The sequence below is a fragment of the Cetorhinus maximus genome, chromosome 14 (genome assembly GCF_964194155.1).
Source record: "Cetorhinus maximus chromosome 14, sCetMax3.hap1.1, whole genome shotgun sequence".
NCBI classification, from domain to species: domain Eukaryota; kingdom Metazoa; phylum Chordata; class Chondrichthyes; order Lamniformes; family Cetorhinidae; genus Cetorhinus; species Cetorhinus maximus.
This window is the reverse complement of record NC_135892.1, coordinates 30,858,808-30,885,081: the sequence shown is the minus strand read 5'-3', so window position 1 is coordinate 30,885,081 and position 26,274 is coordinate 30,858,808. Positions and strand designations below refer to the sequence as shown.

Below are 26,274 nucleotides of genomic sequence, written 5' to 3'. Positions count from 1 at the left end.
CCTCACCGTCCAAGGGCCCAAACACTCCTTTCAAGTGAAGCAGCATTTCACTTGCATTTCCCCTAACTTAGTCTACTGCATTCGTTGCTCCCAATGTGGTCTCCTCTACATTGGAGAGACCAAACGCAAACTGGGAGACCGCTTTGCAGAACATCTACGGTCTGTCCGCAAGAAAGACCCAAACCTCCCTGTCGCTTGCCATTTTAACACTCCACCCTGCTCTCTTGCCCACATGTCTGTCCTTGGCTTGCTGCATTGTTCCAGTGAAGCCCAAAGCAAACTGGAGGAACAGCACCTCATCTTCCGACTAGGCACTTTACAGCCTTCCGGACTGAATATTGAATTCAACAACTTTAGATCTTAAACTCCCTCCCCCATCCCCACCCCCTTCCCGTTTCTTCTCCCTCCCTTTTGTTTTTTCCAATAATTTATATAGATTTTTCTTTTCCCACCTATTTCCATTATTTTTAAACCTATAATTGTAATACCCTGTCAGTCTTTCCACCCCACCCCCACTAGAGCTGTACCTTGAGTGTCCTGCCATCCATTCTTAATTAGCACATTTTCTTAGATAATATCACCACCTTTAACACCTCTTTGTTCCTTTTGTCTGTGACATCTTTTGATTATCTGCTCCTATCACTGCTTGCTTGTCCCTACAACCACCCCCCCACCTCCCCACAACTTCTCTCCCCCCACCCACCCCCAACCTTAAACCAGCTTATATTTCACCCCTCTCCTAACTTCACTCAGTTCTGCTGAAGGGTCATGAGGACTCGAAACGTCAACTCTTTTCTTCTCCGCCGATGCTGCCAGACCTGCTGAGTTTTTCCAGGTAATTCTGTTTTTGTTTTGGATTTCCAGCATCCGCAGTAGTTTTTTGTTTTTTCCTGAAAGCTTACTCGGCAGTAGTAGGGACCAATGTTAGACTGTCCACTTTAACTGCAGTGGTAACCACTTGAAAGAGATGAAGGGTTCCACCTCTGCTTCATCAAATTTAGGGATTATATGAGCAAAAAGGATTGTCTCAGCCCTTAAATCTGAGCTGAAGGTAACTTCAAGGGACACAATAGGATTCCTGCCCCTCAGCTCAAGCTCTTTTAGTTTAAACTCCCTTTCCCTCTCTCTGTCCTGAAATTCTCTCTCATTTCTCCATGCACTTTCCTGTCTTTCCTCTTTCTCTCTTTCCTGATATTCTAATTTCCACTGCACCAATTTTAATCTCTCTATCGCTGCTCTATCCATTTCATCATCCTCAATTGCCATCTTTATATTGTTGGCTATCCGTTTTAAAATTTCAGGTTTTCTGGCCTTTGGTCGAAATTCTAATTCCAAATGAAATTCCAAGCTAGCTCTTTAACTCTTCGAGGAATAGAACTGTTAATTTTCATAAATAACATCGCTTCCATCTACAAAAACACTGGCATCAAATGTGGACATTTTTACACTTTAGTAGGGCAGACTCAAGAAAACCTTTTTGCGTTTTTTTTAAAATTGGTTTCAAAGGAACAATTTACTTTCCCCACTCTAATTCTTTAATTTCATCTGTGGGAATTATTCCGGCACCAAGCCCCTATTTTGTTACAACCGGTCCCCGGGTGAGGTCCCCAATCTGTTAACTTCCCAAATGGGACCCCAATTTTGTTAAGCTCCTGGGTGAGGAGGATTGAGCTGGCTCCCCATCTTTATCCAACCCCTCAGTTGGTGGCAACAAGGTTAATTTAAAAGGGATCCCTTTCCCCATGGATACTTTTTCCCAGTCCAAATGTATTTATTTTTTAGAAGGAGCCAGTTTCACCAAGCTTTCTGGAGTCAAAGAAAGAGTAAGTTTATTAGTTACTAAAAACCTGGGAAAAATAATAAAAACACAACATACATACACACAGATCATAAATGAAAAGTTAAGAGTCCAATTAAAAGTTAAAAAAGATATACGAATTGGTTTTTGGCTTGTCTGTGAGGCACAGATGGAGAAACGTTGTGGCCGTTAAGTTGGGTCATTCCGGTAGAGCTGACTTTGGCAGTTTCACAGTGGGTTTGGAGACATTTGGTTCTGCAGGATAGCTGATGAAGCTGTCCCATTTCCTTTTTGATTGTGGCTTTGCTGAGCCTTGCATCCAGCAAGAGAGAGAGACTTTGGCTACAACCGCAAGGTTGACTAGTTGGTCTTCTTGCTGTCACACACACAGCACACTAGCATACACTGCATTTCTCTGCAGCTAGCTTTTTAACCCATTTTTCCCTGTGTATTTCCGTAAGGGAGAAAAGCCATGGGTGGAATCATCTGTGCCCACTGGTGTTAAGTGGTGTGAGCGGACAATATGGTGAGAAGGCCAAATATCGGTTTCACGATGTTGTGAAATGAGTTTGTGATCGTCCGCTCACCCCGTTGATAGGGGGCCACGTTTCCCGCCATCGGACATTGGGAACCTCATTGTAATACATCAGCATATCATTATAAGGCAAGCCCACCGGACTCATCCCCCCTCCGCCACCTCACTGGATCATCCACCATGTCGACGTGATTGCACGCCAACGTATTTCACAACAGCATATAAAAGGCGTGCACTTGACGGCTGCACTCTGAGAGGAACTTGGAGTTGAGTGCACAGTAACGTTGTGGATCACTCACAAGGGTCACCTGTTGGACTTCAAGGTTGAGGTGCGTTGAGGGGTGGGGGCAAAGGCTGCCCTGCGGTTGAAGGTAGTGCACAAGCACATGTGGGGTGGGGTGGGCAAGGGAAGCGGCCACTCATTAGGGACATCTCGTATAAAGCGACCATTCATCTGCAGCTGAGACAGTTCAGGCACAACCACATTGATATGACTGGAGTCGAGCCTTGAGCTTATCTGCCCACTCAAGCAATGCAGAGGCATGAAAGTGCCACCAAGTGCTCCAGAGCTTTTCACCACTTGGGCACAGACTCCAAACTAATCAGCGTTTTAGTGGACTGCAGAACAGTTGGACGACTGGGCACGTTGTACAATCTCCTTGCTAAAGCTGGTCATAGAGCAGCCACTGGTCGAGATGCTCACAGCCCCTTCAATGTCATCATCCCAGTTTGGACCAGTCTCCCCCATGGTTCAAGTTAACATTGCAGCCTTGCAGCGTATGTTAGGAGAATGCCTGCGTCTGAGCTGAGAGCACAGCATGCAGTCCAATGGGCAAAGCTGTCACCAATCGGTCAGGCGGAGTGGGGTGGAGGAAGGTGGGGTTTCGGGCAGCCATGCAGCGCACTAATCTCTGGCCATCCAAGTGGTGGCCAGCACTCCGTGGAATGCATTAAGGGGCCTTCAGACTTAACCAAGAGAGGTTCTTCGTACACCCATGATAACCTACATATCTCTCTCTTTTATCCTGGAGGAGGAGTACATCAAGAGCATGGACCCTGGCAAACCAGCTGTACAGGGAGTGGAAACAAAGGAAAAGAAAGAGACAGAGGCACCTAGCTGTGCAGAGGGAGGAGTGACACCCTGAGGAAGAAGGGACGGCTGGGCCTCCTACGCATGCCACTGAAGAGGCACAGCGAGCCGTTGCCGGTCAGCGCTTAGATGGGTCTACAGATGGCACTTGCCATCCCTGTAGATGACAGAGAACCAGCGTTGCTGAAGACTGTGCATGTCCGAGGAGCTGGTCAGTCACACATGCCGTGAAAGTGTCAGCGGCGCTCAATTTTTACGCCAATGGCCCCTTTCAGGACTCCACAGGTGACATCTGAGGGATATCGCATACCTCCACTCGCAAATGCATCCATGAGGTCATGGATGCCATCTTTACAAGGGCACACAACTTTGTGCATTTCGCCCGGGACCAGGACAGCCAGGATGCAACAGCAATTGGATTTGCCCAGATCTCAGGTTTCCCATAGGTGTAGGGTGGCATCGACTGTACTCACGTGGCACTCAGATCTCCATCGCAACTTTTATTTTTTTTTTAAATAATTAAAAGTGGCGTCACGGTAAATCTGTGACCTGATTGGCTGGTAGAGAATCTACACTGAATTTGAAACTAAAACATTGTTAAACTAATTAAAGCAAATAAATGAATCACTTAATTAATAAGTAAAGGGTATCTAGACCATAATCAGGGGATTACTGTTCTTAGAATTTAGCATTTATAGTAGAAATCTAGCCCTAGGGAATGTATAGTTAATAAGGAGTCAATAGGCAGTTATTAGATTTAAATTAATTTATTAAATAGTTCTAGAAATGGCAGTTGCTGGGGTGAAGTGCTTCACCCGTGGGATGTGGGAAATCTGTGACGTTTCAAGTGTCCCGGACAACTACATCTGCAGGAAGTGTACCCAATTGCAGCTCCTCACAGACCGCATGGATCGGTTGGAGCAACAGTTGGATGCACTTAGGAGCATTCAGGTGGCGGAAAGCGTCATTGACAGGAGTTTTGGAGACGTGGTCAATTCCAAGGTACAGACAGATGGATGGGTGACCGCTAAAAGGGGCAGGCAGTCAGTGCAGAAATCCCCTGTGGCTGTCCCCCTCTCTAACAGGTATAGTATTTTGGATACTGTTGGGGAGGATGGCCTATTAGGGGAAAACAACAGCAGTAGCCAGAGCAGTGGCACCATGACTGTCTCTGTTGTTCATCGGGGGGGGGGTCAAAGCACAGAAGAGCAATTGTCATAGGGGACTCTATAGTCAGGGGCTCAGATAGGCGCTTCTGCGGTCGTGAAAGAGACACCAGGATGGTATGTTGCCTCCCTGGTGCCAGGGTCCAGGATGTCTCTGATCGGGTACGGGACATTCTGAAGTGGGAGGGAGAACAGCCAGAGGTCGTGGTACACATTGGTACTAACGACATAGGCATGAAGAGTGACGAGGTCCTGCAGCGGGAGTTCAGGGAGTTAGGCAGAAAGTTAAAAAACAGGACCTCTAGGGTTGTAATCTCAGGATTACTCCCTGTGCCACGTGCCAGTGAGGCTAGAAATAGGAAGATAGTGCAGCTGAACACGTGGCTGAACAGATGGTGTAGGAGGAGCGTTTCCGATATCTGGATCATTGGGATCTCTTTCGGAGCAGGTTGGACCTGTACAAGAAGGACGGGTTGAATCTAAACTGAAGGGGCACCAATATCCTGGCTGCGAGGTTTGCTAGTGTCATTCGGGAGGGTTTAAACTAGTATGGCAGGGGGTTGGGAACCAGAGCAATAGATCAGCAGGTGAAATAAATGACTGGGAACCAGTGAATATGGCCAGTAGGACTAAGAGGAAGGGCAGGCAGGGAGAAATTACTGAACACAGTGGGACTGGGGGTCTGAAATGCATTCGTTTCAATGCAAGAAGTATAACAGGCAAGACAGATGAGCTTAGAGCTTGGATTAGTATTTAGGACTATGATGTTATTGCTATTACAGAGACTTGGTTGAAGGATGGACAGGATTGGCAGATAAATGTTCCAGGATTTAGATGTTTCAGGCAGGGTAGAGAGGGATGTAGAAGAGGTGGGGGAGCTGCACTGCTGGTTAAGGGGAATATCACAGCTGTACAACAGGAGGACACCTCGGTGGGCTCATGCAGCAAGGCAATATGGGTAGAGCTCCGGAATAGGAAGGGTGCAGTCACAATGTTGGGGATTTACTATAGGCCTCCCAATTGCTGGCGGGAGATTGCGGAACAGTTATGTAGGCAGATTTTGGAAAGATGTAAAAGCAATAGGGTTGTTGTGGTGGGTGATTTTAACTTTCCCTATATTGACTGGGAATCACTTAGTGCTAGGGGTTTGGATGGTGCAGAATTTGTAAGGTGCATCCAGGAGGGCTTCCTGAGACAATATGTAGATAGTTCAACTAGAGAAGGGGCAAAAACTGGACCTGGTATTAGAGAATGAACCCGGCCAGGCGGTCGAAGTTTCAGTAGGGGAGCATTTCGGGAAAAGTGACCATAATTCAGTAAGTTTCAAGGTACTGGTGGATAAGGATAACAGGAGTCCTCGGGTTATGGTGCTTAATTGGGGGAAGGCTAATTATAACAATATTAGGCAGGAACTGAGGAATCTAAACTGGAGGCGGATGTTTGAGGGCAAATCAACAACTGACATGTGGAGGGGCTTTCAAACGTCAGTTGATAAGAATTCAGGACCGGCATTTTCCTGCTAGGATGAAGGATAAGCATGGCAAGTTTCAGGAACCTTGGATAACGAAGGATATTGTGAGATTAGTCAAAAAGAAAAGGAAAGCATTCGTAAGGGTTAGAAGGCTGGGAACAGATGAAGCCCATGGAGAATATAAAGAAAGTAGGAAGAAACTTAAGCAAGGAGTCAGGAGGGCTAAAAGGGGTCATGAAAAGTCACTGGCAACCAGGATTAAGGAAAATCCCAAGGCCTTTTATACATATGTAAGAAGCAAGAGGGTAGCCAGGGAAAGGGTAGGCCCACTCAGGGACAGAGGTGGGAATCTGTGTGTGGAGCCAGAAGAAATGGGAGAGATACTAAATGAATACTTCTCATCAGTATTCACCAAAGAGAAGGACTTAGCGGTCGATTTGTCTCGGGAAGAGTGTGTAGATAGCTTGGATCATGTTGAGATCAAAAAAGAGGAGGTGTTAGGCGTCTTGAAGAATATTAAGGTGGATAAGTCCCCAGGGCCAGATGGGATCTACCCCAGTGTACTGAGGGAGGCAAGGGAGGAGATTGCTGGGGCCTTGACAGAAATCTTTGTATCCTCCCTAGCTACGGGTGAGGTCCCAGAGGACTGGAGAATGGCCAATGTTGTTCCATTGTTTAAGAAGGGTAGCAGGGATAATCCAGGAAATTACAGGTCGGTGAGCCTTACGTCAGTGGTAGGGAAATTATTGGAGAAGATTCTTCGTGACAGGATTTACTACCATTTGGAAGCAAATGGGCGTATTAGTGAGAGGCAGCATGGTTTTGTGAAGGGGAGGTCGTGTCTCACTAACTTGAGCGAGTTTTTCGAGGAAGTGACAAAGATGATTGACGATGGAAGGGCAGTGGATGTTATATACATGGATTTCAGTAAGGCCTTTGACAAGGTCCCTCATGGCAGACTGGTACAGAAGGTAAAGTCGCACAGGATCAGAGGTGAGCTGGCAAGATGGATACAGAATTGGCTTGGTCATAGAAGACAGAGGGTAGCAGTGGAAGGGTGCTTTTCTGAATGGAGAGCTGTGACTAGTGGAGTTCCGCAGGGATCAATGCTGGGACCTTTGCTGTTTGTAGTATACATAAATGATTTGGAGGAAAATGTAACTGAGCTAATTAGTAAGTTTGCAGACAACACTAAGGTTGGAGGAGTTGCAGATAGTGAAGAGGATTGTCAAAGGATACAACGGGATATAGATCAGTTGGCGACTTGGGCGGAGAAATGGCAGATGGAGTTTAATCCGAACAAATGCGAGGTAATGCATTTTGGAAGGTCTAATACAGGCAGGAATTATACAGTAAATGGCAGAACCCTTAAGTGCATTGACGGGCAGAGGGATCTGGGTGTACGGGTCCACAGGTCACTGAAAGTGGCAACGCAGGTGAATAAGGTAGTCAGGAAGGCATATGGCATGCTTGCCTTCATTGGCAGGGGTATTGAGTATTAAAGCTGGGAAGTCATTCTGCAGCTGTATAGAACCTTGGTTAGGCCACACATGGAATATTGCGTGCAATTCTGGTTGCCACATTACCAGAAGGATATGGAGGCATTGGAGAGGGTGCAGAGGAGGTTTACCAGGATGCTGCCTGGTCTGGAGGTTATTAGCAATGAGGAGAAGTTGGAGAAACTCGGATTGTTCTCACTAGAGCGACGGAGATTGAGGGGCGACTTGATAGAAGTTTACAGAATTATGAGTGGCATGGACAGAGTAGATAGTCAGAAGCTTTTTCCCAGGGTGGAAGAGTCAATTACTAGGGACATAGATTTAAGGTGAGAGGAAAAAACTATAGAGGAGATGTGCGGGGCAAGTTTTTTACACAGAGGGAAGTGAGTGTCTGGAATTCGCTGCCAGAGGAGGTGGTGGAAGCAGGTACGATAGTGGTGTTTAAGAGGCAGCTTGACAAATACATGAATAGGATGGGAATAGAGGGATACGGACCCCGGAGGTGCAAAATGTTTTAGTTGTCGGGCAATATGATCGGTGCAGGCTTGGAGGGCCGAAGGGCCTGTTCCTGTGCTGTACTTTTCTTTGTTTTTTCTTTGTTCTAACACATGGTCAACTATGTCAACCGCAAGGGATTCCATTCGCTAAAAGTGCAGATGTTGTGCGACCACAGGAAATGCATCCTGCAGTTCTGTGCACAGTTTTTACGGAGTGCACAACTGCTACATTCTTAGTTGGTCACAGATCCCTGATGCCTTCCAGGGTCCTCAGAGGCTGCAGGAATGGCTCCTCAGGGACAAGGGCTACCCCCAGAGGATGTGGCCGATGATACCAATGCGGTGGCCTCAGACTGCAGCAGAGTGAAGGCATAACGAGGCTCATGCTACAACTCACAACGTGCTGGAGCAAACTATCAGGATGCTGAAAATGAGGTTCCGGTGCCTGGTTGAGCTCTGCAATCTTGTCCACAGAGGGTGGCACGCATCATCTTTGCCTGCTGTACCCTTTACAACCTGGCACTGCAACAGGGAGAGGAGCTGGCTGAGGAGAAGATGCAGGAGCTGGAGGTCTCCTCCGATAAGGAGGACGCCAATGGTGATGAGGGTGAAGAGGCTCTCGAAGGCGACAATGACGGCGATGGCAGGCATGCTCGTGAGGTCCTCAAGGCTGCTAGATTTGTGGAGGATGATGATGACATGCAGTGAGGAGACCCCATAGATCCTCACATTGCATCTATGAATGTTTGACTCTAGTCTGGCTTTCGGCAGCGCACATACCCTCTGTGATAAGGCTCCTGTCATGGAGACGCAGTAGAGGCCCTAATAGTTCCGCGATTGCAGGAGGATGACGACGACATGCAATGAGGACACTCCACAGACCTTCACATAGTCTCTGAGAATGTCTGACTCCTGTTAGGCTGAGGGCAGCCCACTTGCACTCTGTGATCCGGGTCACATCATAGAGATGCAACCGTGAAACCTTCAAAGATCCTTTGTCCACCTTCAGCGCCTGACCCCTTCAGGAGCACAGCGTCACTGGTCACAGATGCTGAAGAGATGGGAGCCAGCCCCACCTTAAAGGTGCTGCGAGCACTCAGAGAATGACTTAACTCTGTGATGCTTGGCCATGACATTCTGACAGCAATGACAAGCACTTTTGATATGCAGGCATCAGTAATGTGCCCAGGGTGCATGAGGCCAGACCATCACTTTGGTTTGAAGGCTGCACAAAGCACAGGGAAGAGGCCGTGGACTGAGACACCTGCCTTTATCTTGTGCAGAAATGTTTCACATCTGCATGACAAGAATACTGCTCATCAGAACAAGGAGCAATAGACAGGGAGACATTCCTGGGAGTTTATTGACAATTGTGAACATTACTTACAAGTGATTAACACCCATGCCCAGGCTTAGCACTGTGGCTCAGTCCATAGCACCCTCGCCTTTGAATCGGAAAGGTTGTGGGTTCATGTCCCACTCCCGGAAACCAAGAACTGTGATTGTACTCAAAAGAGTTACATCTTAACGATCTCGTTGTTGCTCAGTTTGGAGCAGGTTGCAGAGGAGAGAGGAGGTGTTCCTGCTGCTGCTGTGCCTACTGAGTTCAACATTTGAATACTGCTGCTGCTGTTCCTGAGGGGCCAGAGATGAGAGAGAGAAGAAGACCATTTTCTTTTGTTTGGCTGCTGCAGGACAGGAAGGCCAGGAGGCCTGACCTTGGGACTTACAACATCCTAGGTGGGTGTTTGGACTTTCTGTTTTGTTTTCAGGTGGGGGTTATTAAGAACTGTGTATTGTAGGGGGAGGCCAGAAGACCGTCCGGAGGACTTGGGGAAGGAAGAGGGAGGGTGTGTGTGTGGTTACAAACCATCTTGCTGCCACCCCTCCCCCCCCCCCAACCCAGCCTTTTCCAGTGGCCAGTATTGGCTGAAGCCATCGCCTCCCCCTACCGGAAGACCAACAAGCCCCCACCCACATTCCATCTTAGAACCAGAGACACCCACCTAGAATTTTCCCCTTTCCCTCCTGTGCTTCCCTGTCCTCTACCCCTCTCCCTCCTCTCCTCTCCTCTCCTGCATAAAAGGGGGAGGTTATTTCAACCTCTCTCCCCCTTTTTCCCCCAGGGAGGAGCTTTAATTTAAAAAAAAACAACTATTCAATATAATTAAAAAAAAATATATATATATCATGGCCAATACTTCCCGGGGTGGGTGTGGCTCTGGCCCAAAGGCCAGTTTGCCATCACCTGTGGCCGGGCCCTCAAAGGCTAATGTGGAGGTGGTGTTGTCGCCGGTGCCAGGGCCTACTAAAAAGACCTATGCGGGGGTGGCTACTTCTGCAGCTCCTGCTGCTCCCGCAGCCCTGTCGCCATCCCGCCTCCTAACGAGGGCCCTAGGGGTAAAGAGCTACGCTCACCCTGACATGACTATTGAGGCCTGCATTAAGGCTATGGCTGGGGTCGTCGGCCCCTCGACCATAGTCGCAGCCTCAAAAATGTATGGGAAGGCCATATTTTTCCTGAGGTCCGAGCGGGCGGTGCACCTCGCCCTACAAAAGGGACTCACTGTGGGCAGGACCTTTCTGGCGGTGGACCCTCTTGAGGCCACCGCCCAGAGGATTCTTATTTCTAACGTCCCGCCTTTTCTCCCAAGTGAGCTCCTCCTCCCCCACCTTTGTAAACTGGGGGAGGTCAGGTCGGGGGTGGCGCCGATCCCACTTGGCCTCAAGGACGCGGCCCTCCAATACGTGTACTCTTTCCGGCGCCAAGTATTCGTCCGCTTGGCCTGGGAGGAGTGCCTGGAGGGGGCCTTTTCAATAAATTATGAGGGGACCGCCTACCGGGTGTTTTGGACCACGGAGGGCGTGCGGTGCCATGCTTGCAAGGAGGCGGGGCATGTCAGAAAGAACTGCCCCGTCCTCAAGGCCGCCAGCACCACTCAAGCGGCCGTGGCTGGCACCGCCCCTCCTCCCCCCGCCACTACTCCATCTCCCTCCCCGCAAGGGGAGGCGTCGCCGGCAGCCACTGCCATCTCGGTTGCCGGTGAGGCGGGGGGAGAGCCCCCGCGTCATAAGAAGTCGCGGAGGAAGACCCGCAACCTGGGGGCGGTCCCCGAGACTCCCCAACCCCCCAAGGATCCCCAGACCCCTGTAGACACCGGCTCGGGGGATAATTCAACATCCGGCCCCTGCGTCGTCACCGCGCGTGCTCCCGGGCCCGTAGGTGCCGAGGCGCCATGTGCTGGGCCCGGCGTCGTCCCTGCGCGGGTTCCCGGGGCTAGCGGGGGCGAGACTCGTGTCCCTGAGCCAGTGGAAAAGGAAAACCCCAAACCCCAGAGGGCGGGGCGTCTGGGTAGGCTGGACAAGGTGGAGGAGACCCCAAAGATGGAGGTCTCCCTAGCCCCCAGCCTCCCTCGGAAGAGACGCCACCCCTCGGAGAAGGAAGAGGAGGAGGAGGGCGACGCCCAATCTGAAGAGGTTGGGTGTGTCCCCTCCCCTGATGAAGAGGTGGTGGCGTCTCCACCACCCAATAAGACCTCGACCTGCCCTCTGGGGGAATCACATACCCCTACCCCTGCACCCACAGTTCCCCTAATCAACCTGCTGCAGTCCCCTGAGCAGGGCCCCTCGGGGGTCACTGAGGGCACCTCCCTTGTAGGGGTGCCCATTTTAGACCCACTCAATACCCCCGAGGTATCCTCTGGCCCGTCGGGGGACTGTGAGATTAATAATTTAAAAAATTTAACTGGGTCATTGGGTGGTGGTGGCGAGGAAGGCCTTCCCGCTCCCTCCCAGAACTTAGCACCGGGCGTCATCGTTTTAGGTCAGGAGCTCATTTTGAGCTCCCCGGACGACCCGGTGCCGGGAGGAGAGCGGGCATCCGTAGTGCCGCCACCCCCTGGCCCCAATTTATTAGAGGAGACCAGAGAGGACCACTCTGGCCTTGATCCTAGGGGTGGGATCGAGGTGGAGGTGGAGCCTACTGGCAGCTCTGGACCAGCCCCCATACTCAATACGGGGGAGGGGTTGGAAGCTGGAGGCGACGACCCGGAGGAGGACGGAGTTTCGGTGGTGAGCACCGGGGATGACCTCGACTCGTTCTCAAGCGAGTCAATGGATACCCTGGTGCCCTCCGCTGACTCTCCCCTCATCCCCCCACGGGAACTCTGGGACTTTTTAGCGAGTCATCGCGGTCGCCGAAACAGAGTCCAGTTGGCCTTGGCCCGGTGGCATTCGTTTCCGCTGGTGTTTTGGTCCACTCGCGAGGCCCTTAAGGCCCCCGAGTTGGACAGGAACGCCCGGCGGAGGGTCCAAACGTTTCTCGCTGGGCTCCTGAGGGAGAGGAAGGATTAAAAAGTCCTCTCCTTTTAAATAAGGTGATGGTTGTTTATACTCTTTGACAATGAAGACGACTCTAGCCAGCCTCAACATCCGCGGCAGCAGGGACGCACAGCGCAGGTTCCAGAACTTCTCGGTCCTCAGGGACAGGAAGTATGCGGTGTGCTTCCTGCAAGAAACCCATACCGTTCCGGGAGACGAAGCTACGTTGTTCCTGGAGTGGCGAGGGGGGGTCTACATGAGTCACCTAGCCTCCAATTCAGGCAGGGTGGCTATCTTGTTGGCCCCGCATTTTCAGCCGGAGATCTTGGGGGTCAAGGAGCCGGTGCCAGGCCGGTTGCTGCACCTTACTGTGCGCCTGGAGGGCGCGGCGCTTCACTTTGTGAATGTGTACGCTCCCCTGGGCTTGCAGCAGCAAGCGAGCTTCGTTGAAGAAGTGTCCACTCATCTTGGCTCCATCGACGCGGGCGAGTGCATCGTCCTCGGGGGGTTTTTAATTGCGCCCTTGAGGCCCAGGACCGTCACGGTACCCAGCACCGCACGCGAGGTGTGAGTAAGTTACGGGACCTGGTCAGGTCCTTCGACTTGGTGGACGTCTGGCGAAATCTCTATCCCGATTCCAGCGTTTTCACCTTTGTGTTGCCTGGAGTCGGAGCGTCCAGACTCGACCGTCTTTACATTTCGAAGGCGTACGTGTCCTGCGTTCCGGTGGCTTCTGTGCAGCAGGTGCTGTGCACGGACCACCGTCTGGTGTGGGCGGAGCTCGCTCCGTTTTGCGCTCGGACGGGGTCCGCGTACTGGCACTTTAACAACCTGTTGCTGGAGGACGGGCGGTTCCTGGACTCGTTTCATCATTTCTGGGCTGGCTGGAGAAGGAAGTGGGGAGGCTTCCCCTCCTTGAGGCTATGGTGGGACATGGGCAAGACTCACGTCCGAGTTTTCTGTCAGGAGTACGCGAAGGGGTCGAAAAAGAGGCGGAAATCCAGGGTCGAGGAGATGGAGAAGGAGGTGCTCGACCTGGAGGCACATCTCCGTCAGCCCGACGCGGACCCGGCCCTGCGGTCGGTGTACGATGAAAAGAAGGACGCGCTGCGGGACCTGCAACTCGTCGGGTCCCGGGGCGCGTTCATGAGGTCACGGATCCAGTTCCTCAAGGACTTGGACCGTGGCTCCCCCTTCTTCTACTCGCTGGAAAAAAGGCACGGGGTCCGTCAGCAGCTCTTTACGCTGCTGGCCGATGACGGATCCCTCGTCTCGGATCCGGAGGGCATCAGGGCCATTACCAGGAACTTTTATACTGCCCTGTTCTCTTCGGATCCGTCCAGCGAGGATGCTTGCAGAGTTTTGTGGGAGGACCTGCCGCAGGTCGGCCCGGAGGGTGCCGGAAAGCTTGACTCCCCTATAAGTCTGGGGGAGCTGACCGGCACCCTCGATGGTGTCTCAAGGGGCAAATCCCCGGGACTTGACGGGCTGACCATGGAGTTCTTCAGGGCGTTCTGGGACGTCCTGGGGAGCGACTTCGCGGGGGTCCTGGGGGAGAGCATTGCTACTGGGGAGATGCCCCTTTCGTGGCGCAGGGCCGTGATTGCCCTGTTTCCGAAGAAGGGGGATCTCCGCCTTCTTAAAAACTGGCGCCCGGTCTCCCTCCTCAGCACGGACTATAAAATATTCGCCAGAGCCATGTCTTCTCGGCTCGGCACCGTGCTGGACCACATGATCCACCCTGACCAGTCCTACACCGTCCCGGACCGCACAATTTATGATAACATCCATCTGGTCCGGGACATAATCCACCATTCCCAGAGGGCTGGTCTGTCGAGCGCCTTCCTGTCCCTTGATCAGGAGAAGGCGTTCGACAGGGTGGATCACGAATATTTACTCAGGACTCTGCGAGCATTCGGTTTCGGGACGCATTTTGTCGCCCGGATCCGACTTCTGTACACCGCCGCGGAGTGTCTAGTGAAGGTTAACGGGTCCCTGACGGCGCCCCTTCGCTTTGGGAGAGGGGTACGTCAGGGCTGCCCCCTGTCTGGCCAGTTGTATTCTATTTGCGTGGAGCCATTCCTGCGCCTCTTGCGGAGGAGGTTGTCGGGATTGGTTCTGCACGGGCCGGGCATCGGGGTGGTCCTCTCGGCATACGCCGATGACGTGCTCCTCATGTTTAGTGACCCGGCTGACCTGCGGAGGATGCGCGAGTGCCAGGAGGTCTACTCTGCGGCTTCTTCTGCCAGGATCAACTGGGAGAAATGTTCTGGACTCCTGGTCGGCCCATGGCAGATGGATCCCCTACCCGAGGAGCTCAGGCCTTTCACCTGGAGCAGGACCAGCATCCTCTACCTGGGGGTCCATCTCTGCCCTGCCGAGGAATCCTGGCCGGCGAACTGGCAGGAACTGGAGACGAAAGTCACCGCTCGCCTGCGGCACTGGACAGGACTGCTCCGAGTGCTGTCTTACCGGGGTCGAGTTCTGGTCATAAACCAGCTGATCGCCGCCATGTTGTGGTATCGGCTGGTCACTTTGACCCCTCCCCTGGACTTTGTCGTAAAAATCCAGAGAATGCTAGTCGACTTCTTCTGGGACAAAAGATTGCACTGGGTCGCTGCTGAGGTTCTGAGTCTCCCGCTTAGGGAGGGCGGTCAGGCGCTAGTGTGCCTACGCACGCAGGTGGCGACTTTCCGTCTTCAGACCCTGCAGCGATACCTTTACGTCGAGCCTCCTCCGAGATGGTGTGCCCTGGCGACGTATTTCTTCCGCCAGGTGCGCGGCCTGAATTATGACGTGCAGCTCCTGTTTATAGAGCAGAGGGGCCTCGGTGGCTCCTTACAGGCATTGCCCGTCTTTTACCAGGACCTGATCAAAGTCTGGAATGTGGTCGCCTCACGACGCAGCTCTCCCCCGTCAGGAGTAGCGGCTATCGTCAGAGAGCCGCTGCTCAGGAATCCGCCCCTCCATCCCTTTCAGTGGCTGGCGGAGAGGAGGGTTGTGGCTGCCGGGGTGACCAGGATCAGGGACGTGCTGGGTGGCGGAGGACTGGGCTGGATGCTCCCGCAGGAGTTGGCGCGTCGCGCGTCAGTGAGTGTCCAGGTCGCAGCCGATGCCATCCAAGACCTAAGGACGGTCGTGCTCCGACCCGAAGTCATTTTAGGTCTCGAGGCGGCCCAGGTGCGCGGTGGTCTTCCGTCTGAACGTTCCCCTGTTGGGACGGAATTCCACATTGGCCCCAAGCCCCGAACCCTCCCTCGGGTGCCGGTGCCCCGCAATAATATGAGCCGCCTCGGGGACATGCCCTCCATGCCATTTGGCACGGCGCGGAGGGGTTTTCTGTACGGACTGCTGCTGCACACCTTCCATTTTCTCGCCCTCGTCCACCGCCCGGACACGCCCTGGCATGCCTTGTTGCCGTCCGGCGGCGGAGGCCCCCGATGGGAGGCCCTCTACGGAGGTGTCCTCCCGCTTTCTATCGGGGACCTGGGTTGGAGGGTGTTGCATGCAGCAGTCCCATACAACCGTAGAATGTGTAGGTTCACGGACTCCCAAGACACCTGCTCTTTTTGCGGTCTTGTGGAGTCCGTGGACCACGTTTATATAGGGTGTTATAGGCTGCACTCCCTTTTTAGTTATTTAAAAAACCTTCTGTTGCTGTTTTGTTTGCACTTCAGTCCCACGCTCCTGATCTACGGACACCCGGTGCGGAAGGGGGTCGGGAAGGAGGAGGACCTCCTCGTGAACCTGCTCCTGGGCCTGGCCAGGTTGGCCATCAACAGGTCCAGGCAGCGGGCGATCGAGGGGGGAGTCCCGCCCGATTGTTTGTCCCTCTTCCGCGGCTGCGTTCGCGGCCGGGTGTCCCTGGAGAGGGAGCACGCGGTGTTTGCCGGCACCATCGAGGCCTTCCGTGCCCGGTGGGTGCCGCGGGGACTGGGGTGTTTTGTTGACCCCTTTAATCACATTTTGGTTTAATGTTTGTAAGTTTCCTTTAAACTTTGTCCTTGGTTTTACAGCTGACCTGAATTAGGGGCTGTGCTTGATTTATCCCTTGTTATTGTTAATTTAGTTAATTGTTTTGACTCGAAAAGTGTTACATCTTTTTGACGTCCGGCGGCGGAGGCCCCCGTTGGGGGGCCCTCTATGGAGGTGTCCTTCCGCTTTCTATCGGGGACCTGGGTTGGAGGGTGTTGCATGCAGCAGTCCCCTATAATCGTAGAATGTGTAGGTTCACGGACTCCCAAGACACCTGCCTTTTTTGTGGTCTTGTGGAGTCCGTGGACCATGTTTACTTAGGGTGTTGTAGGCTGCACTCCCTTTTTAGTTATTTAAAAAACCTTTTGTTACTATTTTGTTTGCACTTCAGTCCCACGCTCCTGATCTCCGGACACCCGGTGCGGAAGGGGGTCGGGAAGGAGGAGGACCTCCTCGTGAACCTGCTCCTGGGCCTGGCCAAGTTGGCTATCAACAGGTCCAGGCAGCGGGCGATCGACGACGGAGTCCCGCCCGATTGTTTGTCCCTCTTCCGCGGCTACGTTCGCGGCTGGGTGTCCCTGGAGAGGGAGCACGCGGTGTTTGCCGGCACCATCGAGGCCTTCCGTGCCCGGTGGGCGCTGCGGGGACTGGGGTGTTTTGTTGACCCCTTTAATCACATTTTGGTTTAATGTTTGTAAGTTTCCTTTAAACTTTGTCTTTGGTTTTACTTAGAGGCTGTGTTTACTTTATACCTAATTTTGTTCATTTAGTTTAATTGTTTGACTCTGAAAGAGTGACATCTTCTTGACGTCTGGCGGCGGAGGTCCCTGTTGGGAGGCCCTCTACGGAGGTGTCCTCCCACTTTCCATCAGGGACTTGGGGTGGAGGGTGTTGCATGCAGCAGTCCCCCATAATCGTAGGATGTGTCAGTTCACGGACTGCCAATATACCTGCCCTTTTTGTGGTGTTGTGGAGTCCATGGACCATGTTTATTTAGGGTATTATAGGCTGCACTCCCTTTTCAGTTATTTAAAGAACCTTTTATTACTGTTTGTTTGCACTTCAGCCCCACGCTCCTGATCTATGGGCACCCGGTGCGTAGGGGGACCAGGAAGGAGGGGGAACTCCTTGTGGACCTGCTCCTGGGTTTGGCCAAGTTAGCCATTAACAGGTCCAGGCAGCGGGCGATCGAGGGGGTCGTCCCACCCAACTGTTTGGCCCTCTTCCTTCATGGCCGGGTGTTCCTGAAGAGGGAGTATGCGGTGTCTGCCGGCACCGTCGAGGCCTTCTGTGCCCGGTGGACACTGTGGGGTCTGGAGTGCTTTATCAACCCTCTTAATCACGTTTTGGTTTGATGTTGTAAGTTTCCTTTAAATTTTGTCTTTGGTTTTGCAGTGACCCTAACTCAGGGGCTGTGTTTACTTTATCCCTCATTTTGTTAATTTAGTTTAATTGGTTGACTCTGAAAGAGGTACATCTTCTTGACGTCCGGCAGCGAAGGTCCACAGTGGGGGACCCTCTATGGAGGTGTCCTCCCCTTTTCCATTGGGGGCCTGGGGTGGAGGCTGTTGCACGCAACAGTCCCATATAACCTTAGGTTGTGTCAGTTCACAGACTCCCAAGATGCCTACGTCTTTTGCGGCCTTATGGAATCTGTGGATCATGTCTATATAGGGTGTCTTAGGCTGCACTCCCTTTTCAGTTATTTAAAAAATATTTTACTGTTGTTTTGTTTGAACTTCGGTCCCATGCTCCTTATCTACGGGTACCCCGTGTGGAGAGGGGCCGGGAGGGAGGAGGACCTCCTCGTGAACCTGCTCCTGGGCCTAGCCAAGTTGGCCATTAACAGGTCCAAGTAGCAGGTGATTGAGGGGGTCGTCCAACCTGACTGTCTGTCCCTCTTCCGTGGCTATGTTTGCAGCCGGGTGTCTCTGGAGAGGGAGCACGCAACGTCTGCCGGCAGCATCGAGGCCTTCTGTGCCCAGTGGGCAATGTGGGTATTGGGGTGCTTCATAGACCCCTTTAAACACATTTTGATTTAATGTGTGTAAGTTTCCTTTAAATTTTGTCTCTTTTTGCACTTTCCCTTTAAGGGGCTGCTTTTTAATTTGTCCCCAATTCTGTTAATTTAGTTTATTTGGTTGACTCAAAAGAGTTACATCTTCTTGACCTTCCTAACCCTGCCGCTATGTCTTGGTGCTCCCTGGGCATCCACAGCGGAGGTGGAGGCAGCCTGCTGACTGCTACGCCCTGTCTGTGATGACCTTGGCAGGCGAGTCTTCCATGCAGCAGCCATGGGCTGGAAGCACTGAGAGGTGTGTGCGTGGCTGCACTTTATACATGGTGCCCAGTGTGATAAAGCAGCGAGATGATGGCGTGGCAGGCGAATGAGGCCCCGCCCACCATGGAAACTCTGTGTTTCCTGGCATTGCATAATTAGTGTGACAGGTTTGGGATGATTCGGTATGAAAAGCCACCATTGCAGCCGGCGGTTAAAGCGTCTGCACTGCTGCACTTAGTGTAAATCTGGGACAATTCTGCCCTTTATCTTGCACCCAGTGTCTGTTTTCTTTGACCCCCAACCATTTTACACATTCTGAGATATGAATCAACAGGAGATGGATTTTAGATGACTGCTGAGATGTGGTAATCAGCTTTTTGTCTTTGCAACCTCAGGAGATTAAAGTTCAGTCTTTTGCATCTTTCCTATCTCTCTTTTAAGTGTCTCTGCTTGAAGGAGGCCATGACACCATTTCAGGTGTAATATTCCATGTTGTCTCAAAACAGGTCTGTCAGTATAATCCATAAAGGATTTTTTCCAGAAAGTGGTCACTTTACATTATTAGCCAACTTTTGCTGATTGTCGTTGCTTGAATTTCTTTAAAAACACACACGTCTTCCTTAAAACATTCAATTTGCCCATAAGTAATTCATGGCTGTAATTGGCTTTTCATGCCTCTGCACAGTTTTGGTCTCCTTGCTTAAGGAGGGATATACTTTTATTGGAAGCAGCTCAGAGAATGTTCACTAGCCTGATTCCTGGGATGAAGGGGTTGGCTTATAAGGAAAGGTTGAGCGGGTTTGGCCTATACTCATTGGAGTTTAGAATGATGAGCATCGGTCTTATTAAAGCACATAAGATTCTGAGAGGGTTTGACATAGGCGATGTTGAGAGGATGTTTCCCCTCATAAGAGAATCCAGAACTGGGGGCATAGTTTAACACAAGAGGTCTACCATTGAAGATGGAAATGAGGAGGAATTTCTTCTCTCAGAAGTTCATTAGTCTTTGGAATTCTCTTCCACAGAGAACAGTGGAGGCTGGGTCATTGAATATATTCAAGGCTGAGTTAGACAGGTTTTTCATCTACAAGGGTATCAAGGGTTATGGGGTCAGGTAGGAAAATTGAGTCAAGGCCACAATCAGATCAGCCATGATCTTATTGAATGGCAGAGCAGGCTCAATGGGCCAAATGGCCTGCTCCTGTTCCTATTTCTTATGATCTTATGACAATTTACATGTGCTTTTTATCATTGTTCATAATAACTGCTAGGATTGTAGTTTCTGTCTCTAACTTTTTTTCTTAGCTTCCTACCTTTACCTTTGGGGGAGGTAATGGTGTAGTAGTATTGTTGCTGTACTAGTAAACCTGAGACCCAGGGTAATGCTCTGGGGCCCTGGGTTCGAATCCCATCATGGCAGATGGTAGAATTTCAATTCAATAAAAAGAAAATCTGGAATTAAAAGTTTAGTGATGACTATGGAACCATTGTCGATTGTTGTAAAAACCCATCTGCCATCCATTTAGGGAAGGAAATCTGTCATCCTTACATGGTCTGACCTACACATGACTCCAGATCCACAACTTCCCTCAGTTGACTCTTAAATGCTCTCTGAAATGGCCTAGCAAGCTATTGTTGTCAGTTGAAACAAACTGCTACCATCCAGCTTAGACCCAGGCACTGGAAACAACAACAGCAATCCTAGCCTTTGGTATAACATCTACAATGTATCAGATCCCCTACTAGGACTCCAACCTTCCTTGTTTCTTCATAAAACATAATTTGAATATATGTCATTCACTATAGTATTCTTTCAAAATGGCTTTCAAAGACTACTGACTACATTATGTAGACCGTCTGTTGTTCAGTAGTACACAACTGTTATTTGTAATTCATGATTAGCGGTGCTATTGCTTCATTTGTTTATAACAAAGCTGTTCACTGTATTACAGGCATGTTGAGAATCCCACAAGTATTCTGAATCTAATCACCCATGGTTTACAACATAGAACCAGCTACCCAACACTAGTCCATGCACATTCTTCTCGGTCTCACCTTGTAATAACAATTACTATCACCACAAAGGTCACTGCTGCTAATAGATCTGGTAAGCAAGCCACAAATGAGAATTTCCCAAGTTGTAGTGTTTGTTGACTGTCTTTCAGTTTTGTATTTTATTGTTCCAGAAGTACAGATGAAAAGCACATCAGAATCAAATATACTTCGACCATTACAGCGTCAGTCCTGCAAGCAGCTGTCTTCTCCTATCGCGGATAACAATTCAGCACCGCTTTCCCGATCTTTGCCTGCCAAGCACTTTTCCACAGAATCTGCAAAATTTCCAGAGTATCTTGAAACTAAACTACAATTGGTAGATCTTGCTGGCAGTGAATGCGTAGGTAAACAGCCTTAAATTTATAATAAACCAATCATGTGCTGCTTCTTGCCCACTTGTTAAAATATCACATGATTGTTTTATCAAATAGGTAACTACGAACAAGGGTGATTGGATGTCCTAAGAAACATCGCAATACTTTAAAAACTGCTGAAGCAATGACATCAAATGGCTTATTTTCTCCATCAATTATTTTGATATTGGACTACCATTATGTGCAAAGGGCAATGCTAGAAGATAAATTTCAGGATATCCTACCTTCCATGATTTTTGACCATAGCTGGGATGGGTGTGGTGGAAAATGGCTCAGAAATGCACTCTGCTGTGTCCATGCATATTTTTATATGACCCCAATTCCCCACAGGCCCATCTATGAACAATGAATACATTTTCTGCCATGTGTAGCTTAGAACCACTATATACTTGGGATGCATCTCGGTCACTGGAGGAAGGAGGATGGATTTCAATTTTTTTTTACCAGTAGAAAGCTTGTCCAGTTGAAGTTTTCACTGGCATCTTGGAGGCTGCTGGCACCATTATGCTGCTGCTGAACTGTGCCCACTGTCTGGACTCTCCAGCGGATTCTGTCTGCATAACACAAAGGTTAAAAGATTGGTTGGGGCAAAGGGCATATCTTTATGGTGGGTGGTAGCGCCAAATCCACAAAAGCAGAAAACCTGAGTCAAAGTCTTCTTTGATCAAGGTGGTTAACAATTTCAAACAATAGTTTGAAAGGACGATATAAACTCAGGTATGTGGTGGGGAGGGGAGGGTGGGGGGCTGCTATAATTGCCTTCATCATCCTTGGGCCGCAGAGAATAAAAATAAGCAAGGGTTACTGCTCTTGATCATTATCAAACTTGTCAATAACCAGCTAAAGGTTGATATTGTTGGTGGCTCAGGCCCACATCTCCATGGCTGAAAATACAACCCAAGAGCAAGGAATGAGAAAAAAGTTAAACTCTTTGAAAAAAGCTACAAGGCCTGTTCAATTTGTCAGGATGCATGATCATACCAGCTTCTCTTTTTATAGATTGCTTTTCTCATCATCTAATTTGTAGTCTGATTTCTATCAGGAATGTCAGGAGTGACTGGTACAGCTTTGAGAGAGACTTCATTTATAAATCGAAGCTTATCAGCATTGTCTGATGTACTTGGAGCACTTGCTGAACACCGATCCCATGTACCTTATCGAAACAGTAAACTCACTCGTTTACTCCAGGATTCTATAGGTAGGAATATATATTCTGCAAAATACTACTTCTGCAATAATCACATTAACTTTAACACCAAGTCCTTGGCCCCAATACTCACTGTGCATGCATGTAAAAACAGTGGAAGTGCACTCCGCCCAGAAGTTACAAGCTGAGAAATTATATAGGGTGGGATTCTCGAGCCCCGCCTGCCACCAGATCGTATGGTCTTGCCGAAAGTCAATGGACTTCTGGCTGGGCACTAAATCTCCTGTGGTGGGCCCCACCACGACGGGGTTGGAAATCCTGGTCATACTATGGGTATGTGCTAGGTATATGTACATCTTCGAATGCCCACACACCCATTTTGTGGGGAGAACTTAAAGCATGCAGCTGTTTAAAAGTGCAATGTTTGCAAGACCTGAAATGACCTGCATGTTGGAGCACTCCTTTAACCTGCATTGTGAAACAATGGCCCAGATCTTCCATTCCCAGGAGGGTCAAACCTTCAAGTTACCTTGGAAGATGCGCTGGGGGACCTCTTGGAAGTCCCTAACCAAGAACTGCACAGGAATTGCCCGGGAAGCTTCAACTTCCGTTGGGCAATCGCCCTGCATCTGGAACCATACAAAACTCTGATTTAAAGTCAGAGACTTTGGATGGTTCCAACTTAGTAGAGTATTTACCCAGGAAAGGTTAGAAGGATTAAAAGCAGGTCTACTCCTACGTAAGTAAGGTATTGTCAAACTGACCTCCCACTGGAGCGCCCAACTACCAACACCACCCCCGTGCAACCCGACTGACCCCCCCCCACCACCCCCAATCCTCTGACCACACCCTCCCAATCCCCAGCTAGACCCACTCCCTCTAAGCCCCCCTCCCACTTCCTGACTACTCCCCTGACCACCCCCTGGTCATCTGTAGCCCCCCTAACTACCCAACTAACCCCCCCACCCCTTAACTACCCCCAACCCCTCCACCCTGACCTCTCCATGCCCCGACTAACCCCCCCAATCCCCCACCCCCGAATATCCTCACACCGCCCCCTCCCCGACCACCCCTGACCCATCCTAACCCCTTACCTACTTACTTTACACACTTATCTTCTTTCCTAGCTTGTCAAAGTGGCTAGGATATTTAAACTTACCAGTTTACGGCAGCTAGTGCCGTAAAAAGGGGGCATGGCGTTGTTTCCCCTGACGATCCTGCACTGCACTGAAGGATTCCAGAAATAGCTATACGGCACATTTATCAGCAGGCCCGAGTTGCAAGGCCAGGTGAGAAATGTGGATCTCCAGTCTAACGTAACAAATTAGGAGCAGAATGCCAATCCAACGGTGATTGCCACTGCACGGAAAATTCAACCCAATGATTGGCTGGGCTGACCTTGGCCTGATTGCTGATTGAAATTGGAGTTTATTGGATAGTTTATTGAAATTGCTTAGAAGTAGGAACTAATTGTGTTGCAAAGAATAGCATGCAGCATTAGGGGAAGAAGCAGTGCCTTCAATGTTCATGGGAATGTAGCTCACATTTTGCTGAACAAGTGGACAGCAGAAAGGAGATTCTCATACCCCCTCACAATGGCTACAGACTTGCAAAAAAGTGGGTAGGTGGGCATTCCAGGAGGTGACAGGCATGTTGAAAGATTCAACCGCATGTAAAAAGATATTCTCCAACCTTACAAGGAAAGGCAAAGTAAGTGCATGACACCCACCCTCTTTTCACTGTGCTGCCACAGGTACTAGCATTGCCTCAGACCTCTTCCTCCACCCCTTCTGTTTCAATGCACCCACAATGATTGTCTATGAAGTTGCATTCTGTAGTTGTCACACTACCAGCTTTATTTTTTCTGCACAGAAAGATCAGGATATCTATCACTGATGTCTATCTGAATGCTGCAACTTTCTATTTCACACCCCCACTGATCGCGCCTCCAAACTTGGTAGCATGCTGGTAATATATGGAGGAGAGATGAGCAGGAGCTGGAGGAGATGGTGCTGGAGAAACAAGAAACACCGCTCAGAGGGCCAGGTCACATCTCCCCAGCTGCTGAGTCTAGAGATTCAGATTTCCAGGGCCCAGCTTTTAAAGAACAATGTTTCAGAAAAAATTTGACCTGCATAATCTTATGGTAGTAGCCATGTACAAGCTACACATAAAGTAGAATCTCTTCCTATGTATGCAGTTAGCACTGCAAAGAAAGAAAGGTGCCTATGTATGAGCTTTTGGTGACTCCTTGGACCTTTTGAAACCAGTCTACTTGGAGGAAGTCTAGTGCATGTAGATTCTGGTCCCCAAGTTTCATGGAGATAGTGGTCAATTCCCCAGCTCTGACAGGCAATGTCACTTAGTCAACTGGACAACAGACTGATGTTGCAGGTGTTCCCTTTGGCCCATGAACACATGTTTTTCTATGAACTGCAGTTTCCAATTTTAGCAATTAATTAATAGAGGAGTAATTATAGTTATGGCTGTTAACACCACATGTGAAAATGCCATAAACACAAAATATTATTTATAGCCCATGGAAATTATTATATTTAATACTGAGAAAAACTGATTGTTGACTTAAGCGTCAGATGCGGCTCTGTGGTAGCACTCTCCCCTCTGAGTCAGAACGGCATGGGTCAATCCCACTCCAGGCACTGAGCACATAACTTTGTCTGGAACAGTACTGAGGGATTAATGTACTGTTTGGAGGTGCTGTCTTTCAGGTGGGAACATAGGAATTTAGAAGCAGGAGTAGGCCATTTGACCCTTCAGGCCTGCTCCACCATTCAGTAAGACCACAGCTGATCTAGTTGTGGTCTCAACTCCACTTTCTTGTCTACCCCGATAACCTTTGACTCCCTTGCCTACCAAAAATCTGTCTAACTCTGAAACTCCCCACTACTTTCTGAGGAAGAGAATTCCACACACCAATGACCTTTTTGGGAGAAAAAGTTTCTTCTCATGTCCCCTAGTTTTAGTCTCCTCCACAGACTACATCCTTCGAAACTTCTACACAGAAACATCCTCCAGGTATCCACACTATCAAGTCCCCTCCTGATCTTATTTGTTTCAATAAGACCACCTCTCATTCTTCTAAATTCCAATGGGTATAGGCCTAACCTGTTCAAACTTTCTTCATAAGACAACCCCTTCATCCCAGGAATGAGTCCAGTGAACCTTCTCTGAGCTGCTTCTCACCAGAGGCCTGCACAGCTGTACAACTTCCCTACTTTTATATTTCATTCCACTTGCAATTAGCACCAAAATTCCATTTTGCCTTCCCAATCACTTGCTGTACCTGCATAGTAAGTTTATGTGATTCATGTACCAGGACACCCAGATCCCTCAGGACCTCAGAGTTCTGTGATCTTACTCCATTTAAATAGTATACTGCTTTTCTATTCTTCTTGCCAAAATAAACAAGTTCACACTTATCTATGTTATACTCCGTCTGCCAAATTTTTGTCCACTTACTTAACCTGTCTATATCCCTTAGCAGACCCTCTACCTCCTCTTCACAACTTACTTTTCTACCTATCTTGGTGTCATCAGTGAACTTAGCTACTATACATTCTCTCCCTTCATCCAAGTCATTGATATAGATTGTAAATAGTTGAGGACCCAGCAATGATCCCCATGGCACTCTACTAGTTATAGCTTGCCAATCTGATAAAGACCTATTTATCCCGACTCTGCTTCCTGTTAGCTAACCAATCCTTTATCCATGCTAATATTTTACCCCCTACATCATGTGCTCTTATCTTGTTTCGCAACCTTTGATGTGGCACTTTATCAAATGCGTTTTGGAAATCCAAGTTAATCACATCTACAGATTCCCCTTTATCCACCTTGAATGTTACTTCATCAAAAAAGTCCAACAAATTAGTTAAATACGATTTCCTTTTCATAAAGTCATGTTGGCTCTGCCTGATCAAATCGTGGTTATCTAAGCATCCTGCTATAACCTCCTTAATAATGGATTCTAGCACTTTCCCTATGACAGATGTTAAACTAACTGGCCTATACTTTCCTGCTTTTTGCCTCCCTCCTTTCTTGAAAA

General features: G+C 49.6%; 1 protein-coding gene across 1 annotated transcript in view; it reads left to right on the top strand.

The window, feature by feature from the left end:
- Positions 1 to 26,274, top strand: part of LOC144690054 (kinesin-like protein KIF25) — a 133,351-nt gene that overhangs the window by 93,356 nt on the left and 13,721 nt on the right. The window contains exons 6-8 of the mRNA XM_078557562.1: positions 20,585 to 20,739; positions 20,819 to 21,031; positions 22,104 to 22,259. Coding sequence (XP_078413688.1) covers positions 20,585 to 20,739; positions 20,819 to 21,031; positions 22,104 to 22,259 — 524 coding nt within the window. The remainder of the gene's footprint in view (positions 1 to 20,584; positions 20,740 to 20,818; positions 21,032 to 22,103; positions 22,260 to 26,274) is intronic.